Source organism: Anopheles gambiae, chromosome 3 (genome assembly GCF_943734735.2).
Source record: "Anopheles gambiae chromosome 3, idAnoGambNW_F1_1, whole genome shotgun sequence".
Lineage (NCBI taxonomy): Eukaryota > Metazoa > Arthropoda > Insecta > Diptera > Culicidae > Anopheles > Anopheles gambiae.
Window position 1 is genome coordinate 24,180,316 of NC_064602.1, and position 25,514 is coordinate 24,205,829.

The window sequence follows — 25,514 nt, forward strand, 5'->3', positions numbered from 1 at the left end:
ACTATGGTCCCCAACACCATCTTCGGGATCTTTTACTAACGCCCTGTTTCTGCGGCTTTTTTGTAGGTTATGTGAGTAGAAACCCCGGGAGGTACTGTGACCCGCAGTAAAGGTTCCTCCCGAGCAAAATCCAAAAAGAATCAGCAACAACAGCAACAACAGCAGCAGCAGCAACAGCAGCAACCACAGCAACAAACATCTAATCAAACACAGCAACAAAATAATCAACAACAGCAGCAGCAGCAGCAGCAGCAGCAACAGGCACAGCAACAGGCACAGCAGCAAGCCCAACAGCATGCTCAACAGCAGGCCCAACAGCAGCAGCAGCAGCAACTTCAGCAACAGCAGCAGCAGCTGGCGACGAACGCGGCCGCACTGTGGCAGGTGCCGGCGGCGGCCGCCGCTGCCGCAGCCTGCTGGAACGCCAACTACGCCAACTTCCAGACGGCGGGCGTGCTGGCGTTCAAGATGCCACCGTCCTGTGGTGGGCTGTGCGGTCCACAGACCAACTGTGAGCTGTGCTCGCTGAACTCAAACTAAACACTCCGATCAGTTCCGTTAATGCTGTTGTTTGTCGCACCGAGAAGATGGTTGTGCTTCTTTTGAACTCCGCAAATCACGAATATTTGCGTACGGCCATCGAACACGGTTGGTTAGAAGTCTCTCGGCGGGCGAAACTGCCGCGGAGACGTTTGGTCTTACCATCATTTGCCGAAAAACTTCCACCCGTTTGGTTCTTTCCATCGCAGTAGGCGGCGGTGAATCAATTTTTTGGGGATTGAATGAAGCTAACCAACCTTTTGTTCGTGGCCGAGGATTTTGCTCAAGAAAGTGTCAAAGGGTTTTTTTTAATATTTTTTTTTACTATTTTATATTTTAAGTTAAGTTTTACCTTTCCATACGCATTACACCTTGCTGTTCAGAACGTCCAGGTGAAAGGTGAAAAGTGTGTGTTTTAACTGTATAATCATCGGTCCTCTCTCGCTCTGAAGGACAGAGAGGAATAGCGAGAGAGAGAGTGAGTGGGATGGCATGTTTGTTTTCTCTTCTTTCAACGGAAAAAAAACTCTTTTAACCAATCTAGTAGTAAGAGCTATGAGAAAATGGAAATCAAAAACGTTAGCAATTAATTCGAGCGATCGTAGATAGCGATGGCAGTGGCAGCTTGTTTCCGTCCCGAAGCAAGGGCATGGCGTAGAAGCAGCAGAGGGGCGCTTTTGCAGCAGCAAGAAACTACTTAGTGTTAAATAGGAATTGATAACTAAAAACAAACGGGAAAAAAGGTCCGACCCGTCGCTGGGCTAGTAATAGGAAGAAAGTAATGGAAAAAATGGAAGACAAAATTTCAAATCGCCAAAACTGTTTCAAACGTGTAGCAGCAGCAGCAGCAGCAGCTGCTGCTGCCTTGAAATGGAGTTCAAGCTAAAGAGGAAAGTACACGTTGTATGTACGTCATGTAAGTAAATTGGGGCTAGCGAAGTGTTTGTAGTTAGGTTTAGCAATCGATCGTTCGCTTTTTTGTTTGCTTTCCTTTGAATAGCAGTCTTGAAAAGCATTTCGTTTTTTGTTAGGATTCAAAATATTTCACTGTCGGTTAAGTTTTTATGTTCACCACTGCACAGAACTGCACTGGTCCCTGGTATGTTCCATAAATAATGATACGCCTTGATTGTAAACGTGTTACCAAATGGGTGTCGTCCGCCGGTGTAGTGAAGGCACTTAACTTTTCTGTTGCCACTTTGATTTTAAGGGACAGTTTTTAACACTGTTTTTGGTGGTGTAAGCGACGACATAGTAGGGGTGCGAACAGGGAAGACGGATAGTATATATCGCTAAGCGAAACCCAACTGCTTCTGTTCCGTCTACCAGTGGTCAATTTTGTAAGAGAAATGGAATGGCAGGAAGGTGGACGAACGATCGCACAATACCGATAGAGAGGGCGCATATACGGTGTGATAAATTGTTAATATAGAGTGAAATACAACGGGCGGGATAAGCAAACATAAAAAAATCCGCATCATGTTCACACTTTTACGGCCTTTAGTTGGTAGATTGCTTTTTGTTAAAGCGAAAAGAAAAACTGTTACACAACGAAGCAAAAGATTCCAAAATTTTAGAGTTGTTTCTTTTTTGGTTAGCTACATGTACTTTTAGTTTGTCAGATTTCAGCATTTAAAGGGTAGGGGGGAATATAGGAGCAGCTACCAACTATTCAAACAATGTAATGTATACGAAAGGGCAACAGACAATGAAAACAAAAACAAACTCCTGTACATACGTGTCACGTGCAGTTATGAAACAATCCTACCCTATTCGCTCCGATAAAAAAAAACTTCTGATTTGATTTTTTTTTTATCTTTTTTAAATACATTGCTCTAAACTAAGCAAACGCAGATCAATTACGTTTGTTGCCAACCGGTTCTAACTGCTAATAGTAAAAGTTTTTCTAAATATTTTGCAACTTATCTACGGAGCATTGTGTTATCGTGCTAATTTGTCCTCTTTTTTACCATCGTGTTAGGAAATAGTGTTTTTTTACGTTTCGGAAATGCATGTCAACACGTTGCGGTAACGTTAAATTGTGTTTTAATAAAAATATCATGGGGAGATACTTGAATTGTTGTTTGGATTATATTGCTATCCTCCACGGACGACATTCGACGACTATTGGATTATGAAAGAAATTAAATGAGATTAGTTTAATTAAAGCTATTTCCCTATCGACCGATCCAATAGTGAAGTTCTCACGTGGTATTGTTCAATAACATGCCCGCCACGCATTTAAATCATATATGACATCTAGCACCTCCATCAGAGTACCGAGTAGGACCAGTTTTCTTACCGGTGATAGTGATTTTCTCCTAATCATTTAACCAATTTGGCTAAAAAAGCTTGATAACTGAACACTTGAATATATACAGATATGTACACATGCGCTACGCGCTATGATACAGGTGCTGAGTAAGAAAACGGTCGCAAGCGAGCCATCGATGTTACTCCACGCGCGGAGTCAGGTTCCAACGGGAACTCCACTGGAAGTAGGTTCCCACGACCAGGTGTGGTGTCGTATGGTCGGACGGACCGAGGCAGCATGATCATCATAAACGTGGATGACAACGTGACCGGCAAACCTGGCAGCACCGAAAACACCAGGCTAGCTAAATAGCACCGAATCCAGAAGTTAGCTTTAGTCTTAGTTTAGCAGTTCGCAAATAAAGATCCCCAGTAATATTTTTTTTTAAACTTACTCCGGGCAATCGTAAACATAATTATACTTTTTAGTGTGATGAGTTTTTTGACATCTAAATTATTGCTTTGCTGTGTCAATACAGTGTAACGATATTGCAAAAATGTTAAAAGACAATTTCAAATCAAAGCAGTAGATTTTAAAAATTTCATAAATTTCTACAAACCGTCACATCGCTTCAGAGCCGCGTTTTCGTGTACGTGCACCTTCACCTTGCTCGCAACTGTCATCGTTGCCCTTTCACTGTGTTAGTGAGCGCACGTTCCACGAACTCACCCTCCGCTTTCTGCTAGCTGTCAGGGGTGAACATTCGTCGTAAAACCCACAGCCACCACTCTTTCCCACTCCTCGGGTGATCACGGTTGAAAAAAAAACGCATCTTTTCTCGAAGCTTCCCTGGGCCGCACAAAAAAACCCACCTCACATTTCGGGTGCATTTAAGATCGCGCTTAGATTTCACCGCTCCCGGAAGTTGGTCGCTGCGTTGCTTGGCTCCATTGCCCTGTGCGTTACAACGAAGTCGTCGCCGTGCGTGAGTGTGACTTGACCGCCGCCGTTTGTGAGAGTTGTTTTTGGCGTATTCTACTCGTTGTGAAAATAGAAAATGACCCGTAAGTATGCTGCTGCGGATAGTGTGAAATTTGTATAAATTTTCGCACCGGGTTCTTAAAACCCCCCGGATGCATTCCGATTTGTGTTAGGAGTGATAGGGTGAATCGAAGAGGGCGAGGCTTACGGGTATGGTGGGGACCATCCCACATCTCGGTGCGACGTAATGATGCTTCTCTTCATTGTGCTGTTCTAGATCGTAGACGGCGATGATGCGTTTTTCGCCTGCTTTGTTAGATTTCGGAACGAATTACCAGATGTTTTTTTCTTCTAATATACAGCACTTGGTCTTGGCAAAGTGCTCGTCATGTGGCCATAGTGGACATTGCTTGCCCTCAATTGCACAGCGCCGCTGCTGTAATCGTCTCCAACTCCCTTGTTGCTCGGGATGACATTGTTCGGGGCTTCTGGTACATTCGAAAAGCTTCTTCGGCTTGCAGCGTAAGAAGAGGCACGGTCGCCACGGTGGAAGTCTTTCGGGAGGAAACGGAGAAGATGTTAAATAATACCCCGAACCGAAGAGAAATCCGACTTCCCACTGTAGGTTGTTGCTTGTGTTTGGTGGGTTTGTGCGTATGCAAATAAGGTAACATATCAGCCTTTTCCCAACAAAGCTACGGCTTTCTGCGACAAGACACGCAGCATGCCATGGAAGAGTAGCGTAGGCGATGCTGTGCTGTGCGAGAAGGTAGAAAGAAAGCGAGAGAGAGAGAGAGGGAGAGGGAGATAGAGAGGCTTTGTTTATGTTTTTGCTTCAGCGTCCAGGGTTGTGTGGTGAAGGTGGCACCCCAATTATTCCAGCAGAAAGCGATCCACCATCACTTACGAGATCGATAAGAGCGAAACATAATTGTTACAAATAATCCTGTTACTTTTAATTTCACAGGTGGAAACCAGCGCGAATTGGCCCGTGCGAAGAACCAGAAAAAGAATGCCGGCCAGCCAAAGCAGCGGGACGATGGTCTCACACACGAGCAGAGGAAGCAGCGGTAAGTGGGGGAGCTTTCTGCTTTTGTGTTAACCCACTCCTTTCTCACCACTCCCTTTCCCTGCCATAAGCAGGAATGATGTGTATAGTTTCTTATCAATTGTTGATGTGTGTGCCACGACACGACTTATGATATCGGAGTGTGTCGTTCCTGTTTCGTTTTCTCTGGGGCTATAGCCTTTTAACATCAATTTTGAGTTTCGTTGATTAGAAATGGGTCTTTCGTATGAGATAAATTGACCAGACATGTTTGTATGATGTCCGGAAAATTGATGATGACACACACGTAGGCGAGCGAAGGTTCTAGATAAATATAGGAAAGATAAAGCTTATTTGTGGATTATTTAGAAAATGATTTTAAAACGATCACTAAAAACAATCGGATGTGGAAATATGGCTTTTTAAAAAAATGATGCATACGACTTTAATAATTAGTTGCATTTTAGATTAAATAGATTATTGCACACAGCAAATTAATCTACATTTTTATATATTTAAACAATTAACTAATTACGAATTTGCCATAAATTCTTTATTCTTGCCTTTAAGATGGTTCTACGGTTGATACAGGCAAGAAGATAAACATTGTTACAAATTTTTCAACATTCAATTAAGGATATGAAAGTATTTTGAAAGTCTTTACCAATATTTAATGTATTTCAATATAATGAAAAAAAAGTTCCATTATTAAAATTAAAAAATATAATAATTTCACAAATTCATTTTGTTTTGGTCATTTATCGCTCCTCTTTTTCCAGTGACGCTGACATCATGCGACAAAAGCAGTTGAAAAAGGAGCAAGATGCAAAGCATGCGATCAAGAGTTAATGTCCGTTCCGGACACGATCGCCCACCACAAACCACCACCACCAAGCGCCAAACAAACGCATCCTCTGTCCCTCATTTCTTCGTGTAAAACCAATCGCGAAAACCATAGGCCCAAAACCAATCGCACCAACAACAACACTCTAACTGACACCGGTGTGCTGCATCGTGCGCTCGGGTGTATTCAGCTAAATTGAAAGGTTATTATAAATCGCATCTTGCAAATTCAATTCCCGTTTGCTTTTGGGGCTGCGTTGGCTTTTGATTCGCCTCTTCTTCGTCTCGACACTGTGTGCAAGATGGCCATTGTTTTTTTCACTGAAACCACCCGCACTCACACTGAGAAAAGGGTTCTCGGGTGTGTGTGCACCACTACCACCACCACCACAGGGCATTTCCCTTTATGTTTTCAGGCTTTACTTTTATACTATTTAGTGTGTAAGCGTGTGGGATGATTCAAAAAAAGGCCCACAGTCCAAACAGCAAAACCACCTCCCGATTAAAAGCAATAGCAACTGCAAACTCAGCGAGCTCAAACCAAGCGAAGCGCAACCGCATAGTAGGCTGTAAAACGGTGTAATACAGCAGACAGCATAGAACATACACACACACATACAGACACGCGTTTCAAGTATTGTTAAAGTTAAAACATGAAAGGATCGGTTTGTGGGGGGTAGCCTAAACACCTAGCTTCTACTATGGTCGGTGTAGTGGGTAGTAGTGCTAGAACAGGACACGCGGTTAGCAATAGCGCACAGTCAGATTTAAAGCAAAACATAAAACACATAAACAATGGGGCCGGGAGGAGTACAATTGAAAGCTTTTTCCTATGTTGACACGTGCTCTGTGAAGTGCGAAAGGAGCATGGAGCCATACAAAAGCGTCACCGCGACTGGATTTATGTAACATGTTTGTATGGATAATTTAAATGTGAAGCTTGTTTTTGTATAGGTTCACAGTTATCGTCCGTCGATTGTGCGCGTGTTTAAGTGTAATTGCAGGCTACAAACTCTACATACAACCTTTCCGTGTCTGCATGACAGAGTTTTGTGTCTTATAGATGCTACTCCAGAAACAGAGCGAACAACTCAATTGAAAGATGTTGTGCTTGAGCGTTTAAACACAGTTGAATAATTTTCTTTTTTTTTGTGTTTTGAGTTTGCTTTATCAAAAGTAATATTCATTCAATAGAGTTTGTGTGGAGCGTATGAGCGTGTGACATGAGTGCGATTTTGATGCTGCAAATAATGGAGCGCGTTTTATAGGGAATGATCGATGACTGATGAAGTAAGGGTAGAGAGAAAATGCGTGCAAAATACGATAGGAGGTTCATTTTTATACTTTTTTTTTGCTACTGTGCTATTTTTTTAAATAATAATTATACTTAATTAAAACAAAATCTACTGCTCCCCAACCAAGCAAAAGAATGTTACAAAAAAACCGACGGCGCGCATACTACTAAGCTAGCACTATATGCGCTATGCGTTGGGATGATTAATTACCCATTTTTCTCCTTCTCCACCCTATATCCCATCCTCCCAAACGTAGCTGTGTTGTATAGAAGATCGTAAAGTAAATAGAATTAAACGCAAATAAAACCACCATGAATTAAAACTATTACAACAACGTGTGATGATCACTGGCTCCCGGACAGGGGCGAGAACAATTCGAGTGAATCGTTTGAAAGAAATGCACCAATCGGCTTGTTATTGTGTACTGGCTCTAAAATGCTAATTTTATTCAACATCGTCCAACATGCCCAACTAACAATTATCAGCAAAGTTAAGGTTAAAATTAAGTAAAATGTAAAATTTGAGCAAAATAAACACAGACGCGTATCAATCTCTCTCTATGTGGTACGCGATCGTTGCGCGTAAATCATTAACGGGCACTTGCGTTTAAAATCAGTCCATAAAGTTACGAAACTATTTAAAAGCGCACTAAAAGGTATTAAAACTAGCATAAAATGCACTCCAGGTTCTCTATCACAATACATGTGTGGTTGTAGTGCGTGACGATCGATTTCGCTCTCTATCTCTCTCTCCCTCCTACATGGCACTTTCCTGTCGTTTGGCCAGCCGGTCTCGCTTCAACTTACCCCCGTACGCTGCGCCCATATCTTTGAGCGTCTCGAGCAGCAGCGATTTCAGCAGCTCGTCCGTAATGCGATCCTTCACCTCGATCTCCTCCCGATCGAAGTTGGTCCAGCGCGCATCGTCATCGTGCGTTTCCTGCTTCAGTATCTCGTCCACCTGGTCCGGTTTGCGCTTGCTGGCACACCCGTTACCGTACAGGAAGGGCAACGACGCCGTGGCCGCACAGTGTCCCCCGTGGTGCAGCAAATGATGATGATGATGATGCAGCTGGGAGTGTGCGGGCTGATGTTGCTGCAGCTGATGATGCAGCAGCAGCTGATGCTGCTGATGTTGCTGCTGTTGCTGCTGAAGCGTAAGCTGTGCGTCGGACAGGACGCGTCGGATTTTCGCCCGTATGTAATCCTTCATGCAGCCCAGCGCATCGGGCGGATTGTGGAACACGAGCGGTCGCTTGTCGTGCGCTATCGTGCGGAACGAGACGGTCGGTTCGGCTGGGCGCAGATCGCGATAAAACTCGACGCACATGTCGAGGATGAGCTTTTCGTACACGTTCGTTACGTGATCGGAGCGTAAGCTTTCCGGTGCGACGCGATCGCGATGCAACTGTTCCACCCGCCCGTCAATCAGCTCGTCGATGCGTGCGTCGGGTGGAAAGAGTAGCGCTAGTGGACTTCCGTTGGCGGGTGGGATGTACGGTGGCGGTGGTTTGTTGGGGATTTCGCGGAAGAATCCTACCTGCTGCTCGAGTTCCTTTATCTCCTGCTCGATCTGTAGCTGCTGGCGGCGCAGCACTTCCGCCTCGTTGATGATGTCCGGCATGCGCACACCGATGCTGGGGGACGGTGGTGCTGGTGGTGGCGTTGCAATGCTCTCCGTATGATCATCCCGACTATACGAGGTAGTTCCCGAAGCGATCGCGATCGTATCATCGCTTCCCACCGTCTTTGAGCGTAGTTTCACCTCTATTTTCGAAGCGGCCTGGTCTTCCTCCTCCTTTGGCTCACTCGTTGAAGATTGTTCTTCCTCTTCATCCTTTACCGGTTCCTCCGAGGGTGGAGTAATTTCACCACCATCTTCATCGTAATCAAACGTGATCGTTTCTTCTGAACTATTCTGATCCTCCACCGGGTGCTCCGGCAGAGCTTGCGGTGGGGTTGCCATTAAGGGTGACTTCATTAGCGGCGTACGTTCGAACGTTTCGCTCAGCTCCTCCAGCTCATCGTGCAGCGTGGCGAGTCGTTTGGCTAATTCTGAGGTAGTGCCGCCCTGTCCGCTCGACGATTTTGTGTGAAACTCTTCGTCTTCGTAATCGCTTTCCGACGTTGGTGGTGGTTGATTTGCAGGAACATCCTCCTTGCTCGGGGATGACGGCTTTAACTCATTAGACCGTTCATCTTCCGGCTCTAGCTGATTTTTGTCCGATCCTGCCTCTTTTTCAAGGATTTCAATTGCCATCGTTGGCGTAACGGTTGTCGGCGTGGTTGTGTTCGAAACGGACTCACTTTCGCTTACGTCTTCCAACGATTGAGCAATGGAAATGCTGGTTGCGTCGCTCATCTCCAAATCATGTTCTTCTGATGTAGCCACTCCGTCTGGTAGCTTTTCCTCCACCGCCAACGGAACGGACAGTTCCACCGTGGCGCTACTTTCACAGCTGCTAGTAGTACTGCTACTGCTACTATTACTACTACTACTGCTTGTTGCGGAACCATCCTCATCGTCGATCTCCAGTTGTTCGGTCGTGTTGTTGAGCAGCAGCAGCATCGGCGGCAACGACATATCCTCTATCAACTGCTGACTTTCTTCGGCCACAGCAGCACTCACATTCGCTTCGTCTGTGCCTTCGTGCGGCTGCTCTTCGAACGACGTCGAGTAGCTGTCGCTTCTGACCGTTTCTTCTTCGCCCGCTCGGTCCCGCTCGGTGGCCGTTTCGTTTTCTAGCGCCGACTGATAGTGCTGCGTTGGCGTTTCCTCCAGTGTGTGGAACTCGACCGATTCGATGCTTCTGCGGCTGGCCGGTGGTGACCATCCGTTAACGGTGGAAGAGAGCAAACATTTGCCCGCATCTTCTTCCATCGGAGGTAGATCACACTCTGGAGCATCTGTGTCCTCTTGAGAGATGTTTTCCGCTTGCTCCAACATTGCTGTTTCCTCCTTTGTGCCCGTTTCCACGTGTTCCGGCACTACTGTTTCATCCATTCCCTTCGCAACGATGTCATTTTCAGTTTCTTTTGGAACAAGTTCAGCTTGCGGTGGAACAACACGCACCGTTTCTTCTCCAGCAACCGAACTTTGATTGGATCTATTCTCTTCCACACTTTCAATGTGACTGTCAACCGTTTCATTACCTCCGCGGTGACTGATTCCGATCGATTGCTCAAGCAATGCTTCCCTCAGCTGCACATCGTTGCGCTGAAAACCTTCCAGCACGCACCGTTTAGCATCCTCGTACAGGGCTTCCATGTGGGGACGGGTTACAGGATAATTGCGGGCCGGTTCGTACCGTTGCTCCTTCACACCCGTCAACCGGTACCACAATCGATTCAGCTTGCTGCCTCTCGCCAGCACAGTTTCTTCCTCCACTTCCGCTGCCTTACCGCCCGATGAGTCGCCATCATCCCGTTCCTCCTTAGCCCGGCGAACGATGGCGGGCGGGATGCTGTGCAAAATGCGCAAACTCTTCTCGATGCTTTCCACCCGTGCCTCGATCGACGGTTCTTTGCGCGGTGTGTGCTGTTGTGCACCACCAGCGGACTCCAATTTGCGACTGTTGTACGCTAGTAGGCGATCCTCGACTGCAATTAGCTCTTCCTCTTCCCGCTCTAGCTTGCGGTGCCACTCTAGCAGGCGCTGCACGTGCTCCTTGCGTTTGCGCAGCTCTTCTTCACGGCGTAACAAAATGCTGAAAGGAAGGAAGTGTTTGGTTAGCATCCGTTTCATTATTTTGTTTATATGCACTCCCTCTCATTTAAACTTACTCTTCTAAGCGATCGTTCGGCTCCAGTTCTCGACCCCGTATCGCTATCTGTATCGAATTGCTTGTAGTCGTCGTAGCCGTACCGGTTATACCGCGATGCTGGCTTTCCGGCGCGTGCTGCTGGTGAACGGTGGCACTTACCTTGCGGGACGATTTGCGCAGCGTGAGCGAGCCGGAATTGTTCGCCACCGGTGATGAGCAGTACGAGGTAAGCTTGCTATCCATCACTCGCGATGTCAGCACGTGTCCATGATTGCCGGTCACCGTGCGCGATGATTCCGTCGATGATTTTATTGCCCTACAAAATAACACGAAAATGCATGAAAATCCACGTCCTTTCACAATTTTGTTTTAGCATAAATACCTGTTTAGCTCCGCTCGATCCTTCTCGAGCCGCAACAGTATTGCACGCTGCTTCTTCTTAACGGCCGTTATCTGATCCGTCATGCCCTTCTCGCGGTAGCGCTGCTTCTGAAGCTCCAGCCAAGCCAGCTGCCCTTTGGCGCGGTTCAGTAAAGCTTTCTGCTTCGACTGCACGCGTGACACGAGCTGATCTTCCTTGCTGCGTTCGGTTTGTATGAGTTGATCAAACTGCAAACAATTATGGAAGGAAAAGCGTTACATCGCAATGAACTATGCAGTAGAAACACGAGTACACTTACCATTCCGATTGAAGAATAGCTTAGATTGGTTTCGGACACGGTTGTCGATAGGATGGACACTTCCAGATCGGTTCGATTGAACATGGCGGCGAGAAGATCGCTGTTGATCGTTGCATCCAAATTCTCTTCGTATGGCAGCGTATCGTTTTTCACTTGAGGGAGGTCCTTCTTGATGCTATCTTCCGACAAATTGCTTACCATCGGTGGCACAGCATTCACCTTTAGATCGTTTGCCTTTTCCGAATGATTGAAACTGAACGATTGTTCCTCCTCTCGATCCTCTGGCGGCAATTGTTCACTGATGCTACTATCCTGGGAATCGTTTTGCTCGCCACCAGCGAGTCCTTTTTCATCTCCATTGTTCCGTTTTTCAAAACCATCATGTTGATGTCCCATTGGCGGCAATTGCCGCCTGCGCAAGCTCTCCTCGAACGACGGCAAATACTCTTCCGGCTGCGGTGGTTGATTGTTCATCGTGTTGTTGTGACTATCCGACAGGCTGAATGAACGTGAATCGAAATCACTCGAGTGAGCCGTGGTGGTGTTACTTTTAGCCTTTCGTTCATCGTCGGTGGCATTTGCTGGTGGGTAATTTACAGCTCTTCGCGGCGAATCAATCCGTTCGTGGTCCATCGATGATGAAGATGAGCTGTTGTTAGTGTTACTGTCGGCGGAGTCGCTACTACTGCTGCTGCTGGCACTGCCCGAGTTACTGTCCGAGGAAGCTGGTGATGACGAGCCGGAAGAGAAAGTTGTGGTCGATGATACTACTATTGTGTCGTTAGCGTTTCGTTCCGGCACAGGCGGTGGCGCTTCTGTTTGACTTTGATGTTCAAAGTCATCGCTGTAGTTTGAGGCCGTTGTTGTACTTGCACCGGACACTTTGTTATCTTGCAGTTGCTCTGTTGCTACCACAGCAGGCTTTGGAAGGAGTGGTATCGGTAGCGATGTTTGTGTCATTTCATCACGTATCCTTAGCACCTCCTGCGGGAAGGGTGGTATCGCTGGTGCGGATGGAACATTTTTGAGGGCTGAGTAAAGCTGCAGATTAACCTCGATCACGTGTGTTAGGCTACGATTGAACGATTCCAACAGGCGCTGATACTCAAGCTCCCGCTGTGATCGATCTAGTGGTTGCGGATCGTTAAACGATTGCTGAAGAGTGGTGGTCGGAACTTCTGGACGGAATGCGGTGGCAGCAGTTGGTGGTTTAGCTTTTTCCTCATTTTTACTTTCGAGCGATTTTGTGTGATTGCCGATGTGCGATGATCGCGACATGTTGCCGGGAGTGGCTATTTTCATTTGTGAAATTCGATCGACCGAAAGAGGACTAATGGGCCCGCCGCTTGCTGTGGCAGGATAAAATGGTGCGGATGTGGCTGGTGGTATCTCTATTTTTGTGCTACTGAATAGCGGTGGCAGCGGTAGAGCAATGTCCGATCGAATTGAGCTTATCTCGGACGTAGTGTTTGGTGATGCGCATGTCGATATTTTCGTCACAATGGCCGATTCTCCATCGAGAGTATCTTTCGATTGTCGTTTGTTTAAAGCAATGCCTTCAGTCGGTTGAGTATAGCCGGTTGCTTTCTTCCTGATGTACGGTACACTTTCAATTTCGTTCAAATAAGCGTTATATCTTGTTCCAGGTAGCTGCTGTTGTGTGACTTTTTGCTTTTCCTCAGTAGCGATCGGTTGGCCTTTCTCCTCGCGAACGTTTTGCACGGCTTCGAGCTTTTTACGCACGGCCAATATAAAAGGATATGGATCGGGCTGGCGCAGCGATTGTTTCAGCCAGGAAGGAATGCTCTTGACCGGTTCAGCGTGATGGTCGTGCGCGGGATGTTCTTCTTCCATTGCAACAGGATAAGGCCGTTCACGGTCTTGTGACACACTCAATACGGCTGTTGCATTTGGCGCCACAAGCTTTACATCCGGCACTTGAAGTTTCAGTTCCTTTTCTACCGCTTCGATCGCCTCGTTCTGATCCGCGTTGATCACTATGAGCTGCGCGTTTACCTTTGCGGTTTTTGGCAACGGTTTCAACGGACTCGGCGAAACAATATCATCCAACGCCATGCTGTCCGGTTTGCGTAGAATGCCAATTTTAAGGCTAGCTTTACCCGTCGTACTACTGCTGGCAGTGGATGGGTTAGCGGATCTCTCTGACGTCGTACCTTTGGCTCCTCCTCGTCCATCACTGCTACGACTGGCGGCTGAATGTGGCTCAGCAACACTTCGCACAGGTTGTTCTGGTTCTGCCTTCTTTGATGGATTACTCTGTTTCTCTTCGTTCGGAGCATTTTCTCTCTTTACCAGTCGCAATGTGGGAGTGGAGGCAAATTTGCGCAATCCCAAAGTCGGCTTAACTGCATCTGCGCGGTTATTGGGCTTTGCAGAAGCAGTACTTTTATCGTTACTTGTAGCAATCGGTTTGCTGGAACCTCCATTCGGAGTGCAAGAGACTGACCGTTTGCGTGCTTTTTGCAAGTTTTTCGATACCAACTTTTGCGAGCTCTGTCGGAGCGTTTCCAGCCGCTTCTTGATGAGGTCTTTTTCGGCGGCACCTTTGGAACTGCTGGCCGTTCCACTGGTCGGAGCATCCTTTTTCTCCAGCCGTCGTTTCGCTTGCTGCTCCTTCATGAATTCACGGGCCTTGGCGGGATCGTAAGATTTCTCCTTCTTCTTCACCTCTTCCTTCGGGGCAGTTTTTGTAGGGGTGGGTTTGGTTGGCGGCTTAGGCCGCACTGGGTTAGAACGTGTCGCTTTCGCTGCGGTTTCGACAGTTTCGTGAGATTCTTGCTTTACTTCAGGTGGATGTTTAATACTAGTGGTTACAGTTTTCGCACCCACGGGCATACTTTTAATACTTTCAGTTGCAGTCTGTTCGTTTGACGTGTGAACGGCAGTCGGTGGCAATGGTGCGGTTTCCATTAGCAACGAGCGACGAGCTGCGGGCGTTGGTACAGCTACATGAACTTCCTTCTCCTGCCCGGCATGCTGAGATTCGACATCGATTGGTTTCATCTGCTCTCTCGGTGCAATCATACAACTTTCCAACTTTGAAATACCAGTCTTGCCGGTACTTTTGGACTGTATTTCACCACGGGGCGCACTTTCCGTATCCGATTGGCCAGTCGATTCCACCAAACGAGTGACTTCGATCGCGGAAGAGGAGGACGGTACAGCCGGCAGGGGTGGTGTAGAGGGGGGAGGGGTTTTGTTTTCCTTAAAGCTTTCCCGAAGGAAATCTTGAAATTCGTGCGTCGCGTGCTCTCGCTCCGATCGCCGTGCTTCGAACTCGCTTTTGCTATCCTTATGCTGAGGCGAGCGGTGGATCGGGATGATCCGGTACGGGGCGCCGGTGTGATCGTCCGCCACCGGCAGTGGGAGGTTACGTTTCTCCGTCAGGATGTTGTTCACTTTTGCGGCCACCGTTGTTCCATGCTGAGTGGTAATGCCGGTAAGACCCGGTCCTGCAATCGTCTGTATCGATTTCACCAGCACACCGGGGGCTTTGGGCTGTCGTTTGGGGCTGCCGGGTGGCGTTTTTAGCACCAGCTTTGTTACCTGCATCGTGCCATCCATATCGCCGGTAAGTGGCATCGATCGCTTCGCCTGGCGGCGTGGCGATAGGGTCACGATCTGTATTGCACTGCGCCGCACCGTTGGGAGTATTACATCGTCAAGCGGGATCCGCTTCCGATCCGGTTCCGATTCGATGGAGTACGTAGCGGAGTCAAAATCATCCATGGCGGTGTCAGTTCGAGGCCACGTCTGCGAGTGTGGGTGTGTTGAGGTTAGAGCTTTAGTCGGCAAATAGTTAAAATACACTCACTAACTGGGTTACACAACCCAACACTGACCAAAATTGCATATTCTATCGCCGATGTGCGAATAACATTTACACCTTTTTCCGGTTTTACAGGTTGCGGGGTCGTTGGCCGTGATGGCGTCGTGGCGGTAACTGGAATGTTCGCTTCATTTGCGACGTGATTCTGCGAATTCCTATACACACTGATGCTTTCCTTCACTATTCTTGCGAACACAACACATTACTTAGCACATTTAATACGAATTCTTGTGAAAAGTTGGCAAATTAAAGCTATTTTGGTGGCATCCTTACTGTAAAGCCGACCCTCTCGCGTCTCTTTTTATTGTTATTGTTTGTTTGTGTGCTTCGAATCCGAGGCAACGGTTGAAGGTAAGCACACTGGGAACGCTTCCATGCGGTTTCATCGATCAATATGTGCAAGAAAAAAAATCTTGGGAATATAACTTCTACTCATTTTATTCGTGTTTAATAATTCTTTTAATTCAATGATCCTTATTGTAACATTATGTTAAATACGCAGGGAGAATAAAATTACAATGCAAAAAAAATGTTAAATTGATCAATCCGGTTACCACTGTGCCCACGGTGATCGATTCGCCGTGCTGGCTTGATGCGTTACTATGCGTTACATTTGTAACCGTTATACTCATAACCCTTGAGGAAGCATTTCAGAAACAGGGCAAGCTTTTAGTTGGAAACTATTTTTCCGTTGATTTAAAAGCAAAGGGTTTTTTTTCCAAATCATATCTAAAAAAATATAAATAAAAATAAAAAAAGGGAATTTTTACAAACAATAACGAAGTATGGAGAACATTTCCGAATATTACAAGAGCCTTTCACCATTCATTTGATATCGTATTAAACTGAAAAAAGGATGAAATTCTTCAGTTAGTGACTATAACCAATCTCTTCCACTTTTAATAGAGATCTTTACTTTTCGCCCACTTTCAGCTTGGTTTCATCACATTTTCCACCTTTGACAGCTGCGTGCGTTTGGCACGTCTCGTTGAGAGTGGAAACTTGGTCGCGTGCTCAAACATCGTTCAGGGCGTTTCGTGAGCGAGAGCCGTGTGGTTTCGTACTACTAATTACTCCTGCTTCCGCTGCAACATGCATCACACACTCACACACACACCCTACCATGGGGTCAGTCATGTGCGTGTGGGGAGGGCACTTGAGTGGACACTTTCTTGCCGAACCATGTCATCGTACATCGGTTATTCCATGTCAGCGGCAGGCAACACTCCTCGTCTCCTCCAGAAGCTGTTGAAACATTGGACAGGTACCTTCCAGCCAGTAAAATGTCACACCGGCTTAACCCAGTGCACGGACGACACATCGACAGACGACGGATCCGACGTGAATGATTGGTGCCAGAGTGGGTAAGTGGCAGCACGAGCTTGACTGGGCCGGGGGGAAAGGATCAACCGACATCAGTCACGTACTATCTTCATTATGTCCGCACAAAGGCGAATTTTTCATCCGTGCCGAATTGGCCCAGGGGCAGGTTAGGCAGGCATGAAGTGCGCAAAACCACGCGATCAACAAGATCACCAGCCTGTCTGGGTGGACTGCTCTTTCATGGCCCAGTTTGCGTTTCCAGCAGTTTCGGGACAGTAGTTCGGAAGGAATAGGTCAACTATCTCATCTCGGCTTGACCCAGTTATGCACCGAGGGGGCACCAATTGTCCATTCTGTCACCTACTGCACACACCTAATCACGGGCACGAGGAGCTGCCTTACAAACTCGGGCTTGCAAAGATCTGCGTGATGATCGGATGGATGTCTTTTGTTGGGTGCAGAAAATTAAAACAAAAGTGGTAAACTATCCCTGGTCAGGGTCACTACATTCTTGTGGCATTCTTTGCATTCACCGAAGATACAAAAACATACCGGGCCCGTGTTTATGTTCGCATTGTTCGCAAAGGACACACAGCTCGCATACGTAATTTTGTTTCAGCTTGCAGCACACAGTCAGCTGAGGCTTCTGCCGGCAATAATAACGGATCGGTTTCGGAGCACCGCGGGGACGGCACTGGATGCCGTAACGAAAGCGTATTGAGCACGCCTTCACGTCCAGCTAACACACGTATGCGTCAACCATGTCCACGTGTCCAACAAGCAGCAAGCACAGGTGGTGTATCATTCTAATGCGCTTAAATCGAACCAGTTTCGCCAAACGCGCACCACCAGGACCAGTGCGACAGTTTTTACAGCGCGTTTGCGTGCAACGGCGTACCACCAGCCGGCCAATAACCGGCAGGCCTTCAAGACAACCTAGGATCTTGTTCTAGGTTGACAGCGACAGATCACGCACGCACGCCAATCAGCATTGCTTTACCAGTTATAGAACGGAAGCTACAAAACGTAAAACAAAATTCTGCAACTAAGTACAACCATTCGCGGTGAGGGGAGCTTTTGCATTGCGCCTATTTCTTTGCGGCAAGCGCAACGCAAGTGCCCGATGCGCGATCAGGTCACTGGTGGTGGTGGTGGTGGTGGTGGTTCAGCAAGAAAATCGTTATAGTTTAAAATGCAAAATTCCATTTTAATTAAACGATTTCCTGCGCTCTAATGATGGTGACACTGCACTTTTGTGGCATATCCAGCACACATATCACCGACACCAGATGAGTATCACTGGTTGGCCGAAAGCGAGATGTTATGAACATTTGGCAGGAATCGATCGCCATATAAGTCGATAATTAATAAGATGAGATTTGAATGCTGGTAGCGTACAGGTCGTGTTGTGTACCTTTTAAACAAGGCACTGAACATAACAGCCTGTGTCCAGAAACAAGTTAATATTGCCCTTGTAGAAGGTGATCGACAATTGGTAGATGTGTTTGGCTTTTAACACCGCTTTAGTCAATAAACTGATCAGAGTTTACGATACCGTTAATGACGATATGTTCAATTATAATTTCCAACTGATAATTCGTCCCATATGATGCATTTTTGGGCTTATTTTTACACAATTTAGTAGGTGATGTTCACTACCAGGAGTACTTATTTGCACGAAAAGGGAAATATAAAGCCTGATGTGATTTAATTCCCTATCATAAGCAGAACTGAATCTGTTCAACGTATTGGTTACTACGCCTATCAAATTCTTATATTTTAACAGGTTCTACAAGCTATAAAAGCTTATAAGTGTCGCTGTATGTGTAGGAAATATGATCAGGAAAATTGAATTCAAACTGTTCGTAAGAGTTGTGCTGAAGATCTCAAACACCTCCTCAAGAATGGATAATTTTGACCTGTAGTGTGTGATATGGAACGTAGAAGTTACATCAAGGTAGACAATATATAGGAAGAAGATAAGCAATGATCCAATTACTGAATGTCATATTTAAATCAATTCCAAACTAAAGAGACGATAGCGAGCATGTCGTATGATTTGGATCGATCGGTAATGAAACACGGGTACAGCGATACAAGTTGGACCACCACCAGCACACGTTCAGGCGTGAAATCATGTTCCAGAATGGAAAGGACCCAGCAACAGAATCAGAAAATTCGTGAATCAGAATGAGGCTCTTACATCTGAGGCTTATGTCCAAAGATAAATCCAAGGATCTCAGCTAGATCCATTCCAATATGTGTAACTGATAGCGTGCGATCGAGTTGAGATCCGTTGAATAAAAGCCCGAAAGAACTTCAATGAGCTACCAAAAACATATCTCTCCTAGTTGTTAATTTGTGGAGTTCTTACACGAGATTACATTAAACTGTCCAGGAGAATGGTAAAGAGATCAGAAATGCATTCGTGATAATAATCTAAAAAACGCACAACAAACATCTTTACAGCACAGCTTTCTTGTTAGTTTTGTTAGCAAAATCTTTGATTACAACTCGATAAAGCTTTTGCAGATAATTGTTCAACAGAACCATCAAAACAGCACAACTCCCTCCCTTCACTGCTTGCTGTGCAGCCCAAAATTCCTTTCATACGCCGGTAGCGCTCAATGTCTCGGCTCACTATCAGAGCAAGCCTCACGCACACACCCGAAAAACCTTCGAACAATATTTTCCCAGCCTCGATCAAGGCAATGGGGAGCATAAATTACGCTGTTCTGATTTTATTTTGGTCTCGTTTCACTTTCATTTGCTGCCAGATACAACACACCCTGCCTCTTCCAACCCATCGCTGCCACTTGGCCCCATTGGCAGCTTGTTTCGTCTTTTCGCCAATGAAAGTGGTCGGCTCTGGATGGATGGCAACAAGGGATGCCTTGGTTGAGGCGCGTGTGTACGCTGTGTCTGTGTTTTGTCTTAAGATTTGGATGGGTATACCCATAGCCTCCGGGGCGACTCCCAGGCCACGTACACACGAACAAACGAGTTGAGCAAAATCTCCAAAAATTGCTGCCTATTCTTTGGTGGAACGTGTACCACCGCACGCGATGTGGTGGGTTTTGGTGCACAGTGCCAGGGTTGCAAAGCCGCCTTTTTTTGGTGCCGGAAAAGTGGAACCACTACCCCACTGGAGTTCCGCCCAAGTGGTCCGTAATTTAGGGTATGAAAAAATGGAAATACTTCGAAATAAAGCTGGAGCAAAGAACAGAAGTAAAAAAAAATAGCAATCCTCACGGGCAGAACACAAGGTTACGGTAAAGAGGCATTGTTTGGCACATTCCATCCTTTGCGTTTGGTTCTGTGGTGGCTACAATTATTGAGATGAAGGGTAAGGGATAAAACAGCTAAAGTGGTTTCATAAAGAGGGAAACAAAACATTGGAATGTTTTAATTTCTGCTATGATTAAACAATGTTAATGGAAACAAGGAGAAACGTGGGAATGGCACAACTTTGTAATTACGAATGTGTGTTTATTTCTGCTTCTTTGTGCACTTTTGAATGTTTCTTACACTTTGAGGAACGTATTTCTTTGCTTTATTTTTCATTTATAGGTCGAATTAACACGGAAGAATAATACAAATGGATCCGAAAATTAATTGGTATTGCATTAAGCTTTTGTCAGCAATATTGGAGCATTAGCAAATGTGATATTTGCTTATCTTTCTGTGTTATTTACTCAATCATGGCCAATATTTGGGGGCAAAAGTTGACGATATAAACAACACCGTTTCCAAAATACATCCACTATTATTTAGTAGTCCTTCGCACTTGGAAATCGATCATTGATCATTTTAAACTGTGCGAAATATGTTTTGCAAAGCTGCTCTTTGCTGCCCTTTGCTGGTGTTTTGAAACGGGTGCTAGATAGACACTTTAAATATCCTTCCCACCCGCATTAAATGGCAGGCGGTGGTAGCCACAAAGTGTAGCCATTTTAGCCGAGTTAGGTGGCTTTTCCGTTGACATATTCTCCAAGCTTCCAAGGTGAAATGGCAGGTCGGGAGGTATTTTACAGCTCACAACAACACACCGAAGGCAAGGTGTCGTTTATCGTGTCCGTACCGTACCGTCTAAGTGACATTAACGGCAATGCATACGGTTAGCTTCTAATCGGACATTGTACCATAAATAAAACGCGTAACCTACACCCCTACAACCCCTTGCCCGTTTGCTGGACCCTAATGGATCTAATTAAGTACACATCGCGAGGCGTAACAGGGCGGCAGGAAAGGCTAGTCTTTTAACCTTACTGCTAGTCACCAGAATGCTAAACGCATATTGTACTGTCACATTAAATGGTATTGGGATCGCTAATAAATTAAACAACAATTTGTATTAGTTTAATCCCATAACGATTAGGTTTGTTGATTGACCGAGCTTAACTGTCTTAGAAAATATGATAACGATCAATAAAAAAAAATTGGGAAGATTTTATCAAATTGATCGATTATGAGCATTCTCGAAATCTGAGAACAGGTGTTCATAGAATAAAATGCGATGATAGAAAGAGTGTTTATAACAGGACCTGATGATAATTGGTTCGAAGGTGAAAGGCATTTGGAAGACTTTTGGAAAATAAATGTTACAATATAAATGTTTATTTTTGTTTATAAAACATAACTATTGAAAACGAAGAAGATTGAATATAAAAAGTAATGAGTAAGTATTGTAAAGAAAGAAATTTCATGTTATTTACAAACAAATGATAAAAATACTTTTTTTTATTCACTCATTTATTTTTTTTATTTTTTTTACTCATTTGCCATGACAACTTGTTTGTAAATCATTTATGTCACTCACTTTTTATTTATGTTTTCCAAAATGACAATTCCAGTTAGATCCATTGTTAGCATGTGCTTGTGAAAACGTTAAGTAGTTATGCAGGTCATTTTAGATTAGATGCCAATAATAATAGTAATAATAATAATAATAATAATAATAATAATAATAATAATAATAATAATAATAATAATAATAATAATAATAATAATAATAATAATAATAATAATAATCATAATAATAATCATAATAATAATAATAATAGTAATAATAGTAAAAATAATAATAATAGTAATAATAATAATAATAAAAAAAATAATAATCATAATAATCATAATAATAATCATAATAATAAAAATCATAATAATAATAATAATAATAATAATAATAATAATAATAATAATAATAATAATAATAATAATAATAATAGTAATAATAACAATGATAATAATAATAATAACAAAACTATTCAAAAACTATGGTGTTACAATGGCACATTGGTCGGTTTAGATTTAAAATAATCTTGTTTGCTTTTGCCAAAACAGTAATATAATAAGAATAAACAACATGGCAGTAACTAAATAAGATAATAACAAAACTAAACAGAAGAACATAACACAGAATGCAATAAAAAAAAACAATTTAAATCAGTAACAGTGTCGTGTTCTGCGACTATTTACAATCGAAACCAAACCACACCGTATCGATTTATGTTCATTGCCTTCCCAAAACCGTTTGCTATCCTAACACCTTTCACCGTTTGATTAATTTTCCTTCGCCCGATCACCATCCAATAACACTGCCACGCGTTTACCACCTTTCCCCTCCCTCCCGGATTCGCATCAATTAAAGGTCGCACACCTTTATCGCCAATCTGCAACTGTGTACGGATGATCAACACAGCGCGATGATTTATGTGGCCTTTGGTGGAGCTCAAGGTCTGCGAAAAAAAAGCGCCGCAACGGAAACGCTCAAGTAACGGGCGATGATACCCACTGACCATTAGACCATTAGAGCAAACGACAGTGTCGTCGGTGGTAGCGGTGGCGGTGGACCCCGAACGCTCCATAAAATTCCATTCTCAATGTTTCGGTCGAAGCCGCGTGGCGGAAGGCCGGAGGGAAGTTAGAAAATGGTACGAAATGGCTTTTGTTTTTCCTTCTTATTTTTTGTGTTTTTGCAAAAACGGAACTATGTTTGATTGATTTAACCAAGCTGCCCTGGACCGGAGCAAGGACAGAGCGGCTGCCCACGCCTTGTTTTTTAAAATCTTTCGTCTGAGCGATGGGATGGGTATTAATTGAAGCGCAGAAAAAAGCCCCCAAACAGAGGACAAACTAAGCGATATTCTTTTCGAAAAGAATTGAGTTTTGTTTTTTCGGGGTATTTGTTTGTTTAGGTGACATTTTGAAGTAAGAGAGAGAAAAAAATGCCACAGATTCCCACGGTTCTGAAAGTTTTCCAGTCAACATGAAGCATTGGAGGAGTTATGATGGGTTGTGCTTCGGTTATTTTTTTGTATGAAGATTAATGAACGAAGAACAATTCGGCACAGGTGCTGCGACAAGAATTAAAATCTGTCAAATTATTACTGATAAAGCATGGACATAAGCGTTAGAAGAATAACATCACCTTCATCAAGTTCCCAAGTGACTCGATGACAGGTTAAAGTGTAGATTTCATTCAGTCAACAGATAAGGAGTTCTGACATGAAACATCAGAGAGAAAAAAAGTCCCAAAAAACCCCAAAAACACACCTGAAACGGCAGTTTGTTTTGTGCAATCAAAATTGCATCAGCGACCGGGCCTAAAATATGGCTGATAAATGCGCGAAGCTTTCTTTCGAAAGCGCATTGTGTGTCACCAGTAGCACCCGATCTGGTGTAACACACAAAATGCATACACAAAATGCAAAACGTTAGCCAGCCGCCCCGGAGAAGGCGCATCTGTTGCCTGGCTGAATTTTGGCCATTTCGAATGGTACCGCCGTTTGTCCCCCGCGAAAGGTCACTGTGCCGCAGCATCAGCGACCATGTGATGATGATGTTCAGCTGTGGAAGTAAAAAACTAAAAAGCTGCCGAAGCAGTTTTTTGTTGTGCCTTGCGGTTAAGCTTTTTCTTCCTGCCGCTGGCATAGATAATTTCTAGTTCTTGTCTATTTTGTGTGTGTGTGTGTGCTGAAGGTAATGGGGTCATTATGCGATTCCGCAAGATTTGATGATGATAACGAAGTGAATCGTGATACTGTCAGGTGTTTGAAGCGTTTCATTTGATGGGGGTTTTCACCTCATAATCTCAAATAAACGAGAATGCAAAGTTGCACCGATTTGAAGTGTCCTGCTGAACTTAATGTTTGAACATATGTGTTGCATAATGTAGGCCATAATGCAGTCAGACGGTAGCAGAGGAATAGTGTTATTTTTGCACCAAAGCTGCATGCCATCCTATTATATCAATTAAACAATTCCCCAGTAAAAGTGTTCAGGTGCAGTATGCAACGCTTGATTGGTTAATTGGCCAACTGCTAATGTGATGTTGTGTTTGCTTTCCTTCTTTTGTTTTTCTTTCCCTAGTATGTTCCCTAGTGTCACATAACGATCTGTGTAACCAAAAAAAGGGGTAATAAAATGTTGCAAAAAAAAGGTTCCAGTCCGCTTGTCTAACGCCGTATCAAAAGACAAAAAGAAAAGCAATAAACGGGCAACGTTTAACTTGGCTGCAACACACGGCGCGTTTCTTCTACGGCCCGTGTGTCCGTTTGGGACGAAAGCGATCGCGAATGGTTTTGCTGTCGTTGGTTTTTGTTTTTCTTTCGCGGTGAATTAGTTGCAACTCGATTTTTGACATGTTGCGTTTAACCATTTCGCCCATTCCGCGCATTTGTCGACAGGTGGTGGCGGTGGTGCGGCTGCTGCTGCAAGGCAAGGAATGAACCTCCGTTCCACACAAAGTGGCGTGAGAAAACCGCCCCGATAAGAGACTCAATTTAGATGGACTGCTTGATTTGACTATCCACCAGCTTCATCTCCCTCCAGCTGGATGTGTGCGCTTGATGTGTGAGCTGGGCGGGAATGTGAAGTTTTGATTTCATCCCTCACGTTGTGTGTGTGTGCGAGAGAGCATTTTGTGTGTGTAACACACAGCAGGACAATTGCTTCTGCTCTCGATTTGAGTGGCAGAGACACAACGAGCTGGGGTGTACGAGGTGGCGAAGCTGGCACGAGGTTAAACTTTCGTAAAACAAAAAACCTATATCCGCCCTGGAAGGTACACGGGTTTCGTTTGTTTCTTCGGGCGCGGAAGTGTCATAAATATTCGAATCCATAAGAAATAACACCAATGCACCAATGCCGCCGACGGGCGCGACCGGGTTCGCCGCTTCGGAGGCGACACGGGGCGCGCGATCAGGATTACCATTTGAAATTAGTTTATTTTCACTCGTCGATAGGTTTTATCGTATAAATTAGAGTGGACAAGATTTATGCCGCGCTAGGGCGAAGCGCGAAATCCCCGCTGCCACGGGTCGCTTTTCTTTTGGCCGGTTTTCGGGGATGGCCATTGTTTTGGGTCGTCCTGCTGATGGCTGGTGGAGTGTGCGTTTTATTTGCTCTGCTGTAATCGGTATAGATGTAATATTTTTTGAATGGAAAGATGAAATCATGGAGAGGAAATAAATGGATATTTTTGATTTTTTCTTTCCATTTTCATATCTCTATTATAAAATTCTAGTAAAGGCTGATCAGCGTTACTTTCCAGCGGATGCTTGGATGTTTTTTGCTTAGTTTATATCCATACAATGGCAACAGCTTTGGTTATGGAAATCGCAACGCCGACTTGATTTTGTAAGATTGAAAAAGTTAGGAGAAGAATAATGCAAATTACAGTCAGAATTCAATAGATTAGGCCTAATTTTTAGCTGAAATATAGCAAAAACGTGTCAGGCTTTCGAGAATTTAAAAATACCACACAGACGGATAAGTCAATCCTTGCTTAGTCCATACGAGGCTTAATCCCAGGACGGGCATGTTGTTAAGTCTTCCGAGTTGACGATTATACAGCAGAACTCCCCAACAAAAGAAAAAAATACGAAAGCTACTAGACTGGATAGTTCCTTGACTGAGATAGATGCTGGTACTATG

The 25,514-nt window shown here is 44.7% G+C and overlaps 3 protein-coding genes across 4 annotated transcripts in view; 2 read left to right on the forward strand and 1 right to left on the reverse strand.

The window, feature by feature from the left end:
* LOC1279997 (uncharacterized) overlaps positions 1-2,617 on the forward strand; it is a 50,644-nt gene extending 48,027 nt beyond the window's left edge. For both annotated transcript variants that reach the window (XM_061657012.1, XM_061657013.1), the window contains exon 8: positions 67-2,617. In XM_061657012.1, coding sequence (XP_061512996.1) covers positions 67-75 — 9 coding nt within the window. In that variant the 3' untranslated portion in view covers positions 76-2,617. The remainder of the gene's footprint in view (positions 1-66) is intronic.
* An 863-nt stretch (positions 2,618-3,480) lies between these two features.
* Positions 3,481-7,289, forward strand: LOC4578081 (putative SERF-like protein). The gene is made up of 3 exons (XM_001238195.2): positions 3,481-3,858; positions 4,743-4,845; positions 5,603-7,289. Exons 1-3 carry the CDS (start codon positions 3,852-3,854, stop codon positions 5,670-5,672), a joined length of 180 nt encoding a protein of 59 aa, XP_001238196.2. The 5' UTR covers positions 3,481-3,851; the 3' UTR covers positions 5,673-7,289.
* Positions 7,290-7,372: 83 nt separating this feature from the next.
* Positions 7,373-15,578, reverse strand: LOC133392840 (serine-rich adhesin for platelets-like). The gene is made up of 5 exons (XM_061654804.1): positions 15,268-15,578; positions 11,405-15,178; positions 11,107-11,333; positions 10,744-11,040; positions 7,373-10,667 (listed from the first exon to the last, which is right to left on the reverse strand). Exons 2-5 carry the CDS (start codon positions 15,152-15,154, stop codon positions 7,718-7,720), a joined length of 7,224 nt encoding a protein of 2,407 aa, XP_061510788.1. The 5' UTR covers positions 15,155-15,178; positions 15,268-15,578; the 3' UTR covers positions 7,373-7,717.
* Between the last annotated feature and the right edge of the window lie 9,936 nt (positions 15,579-25,514).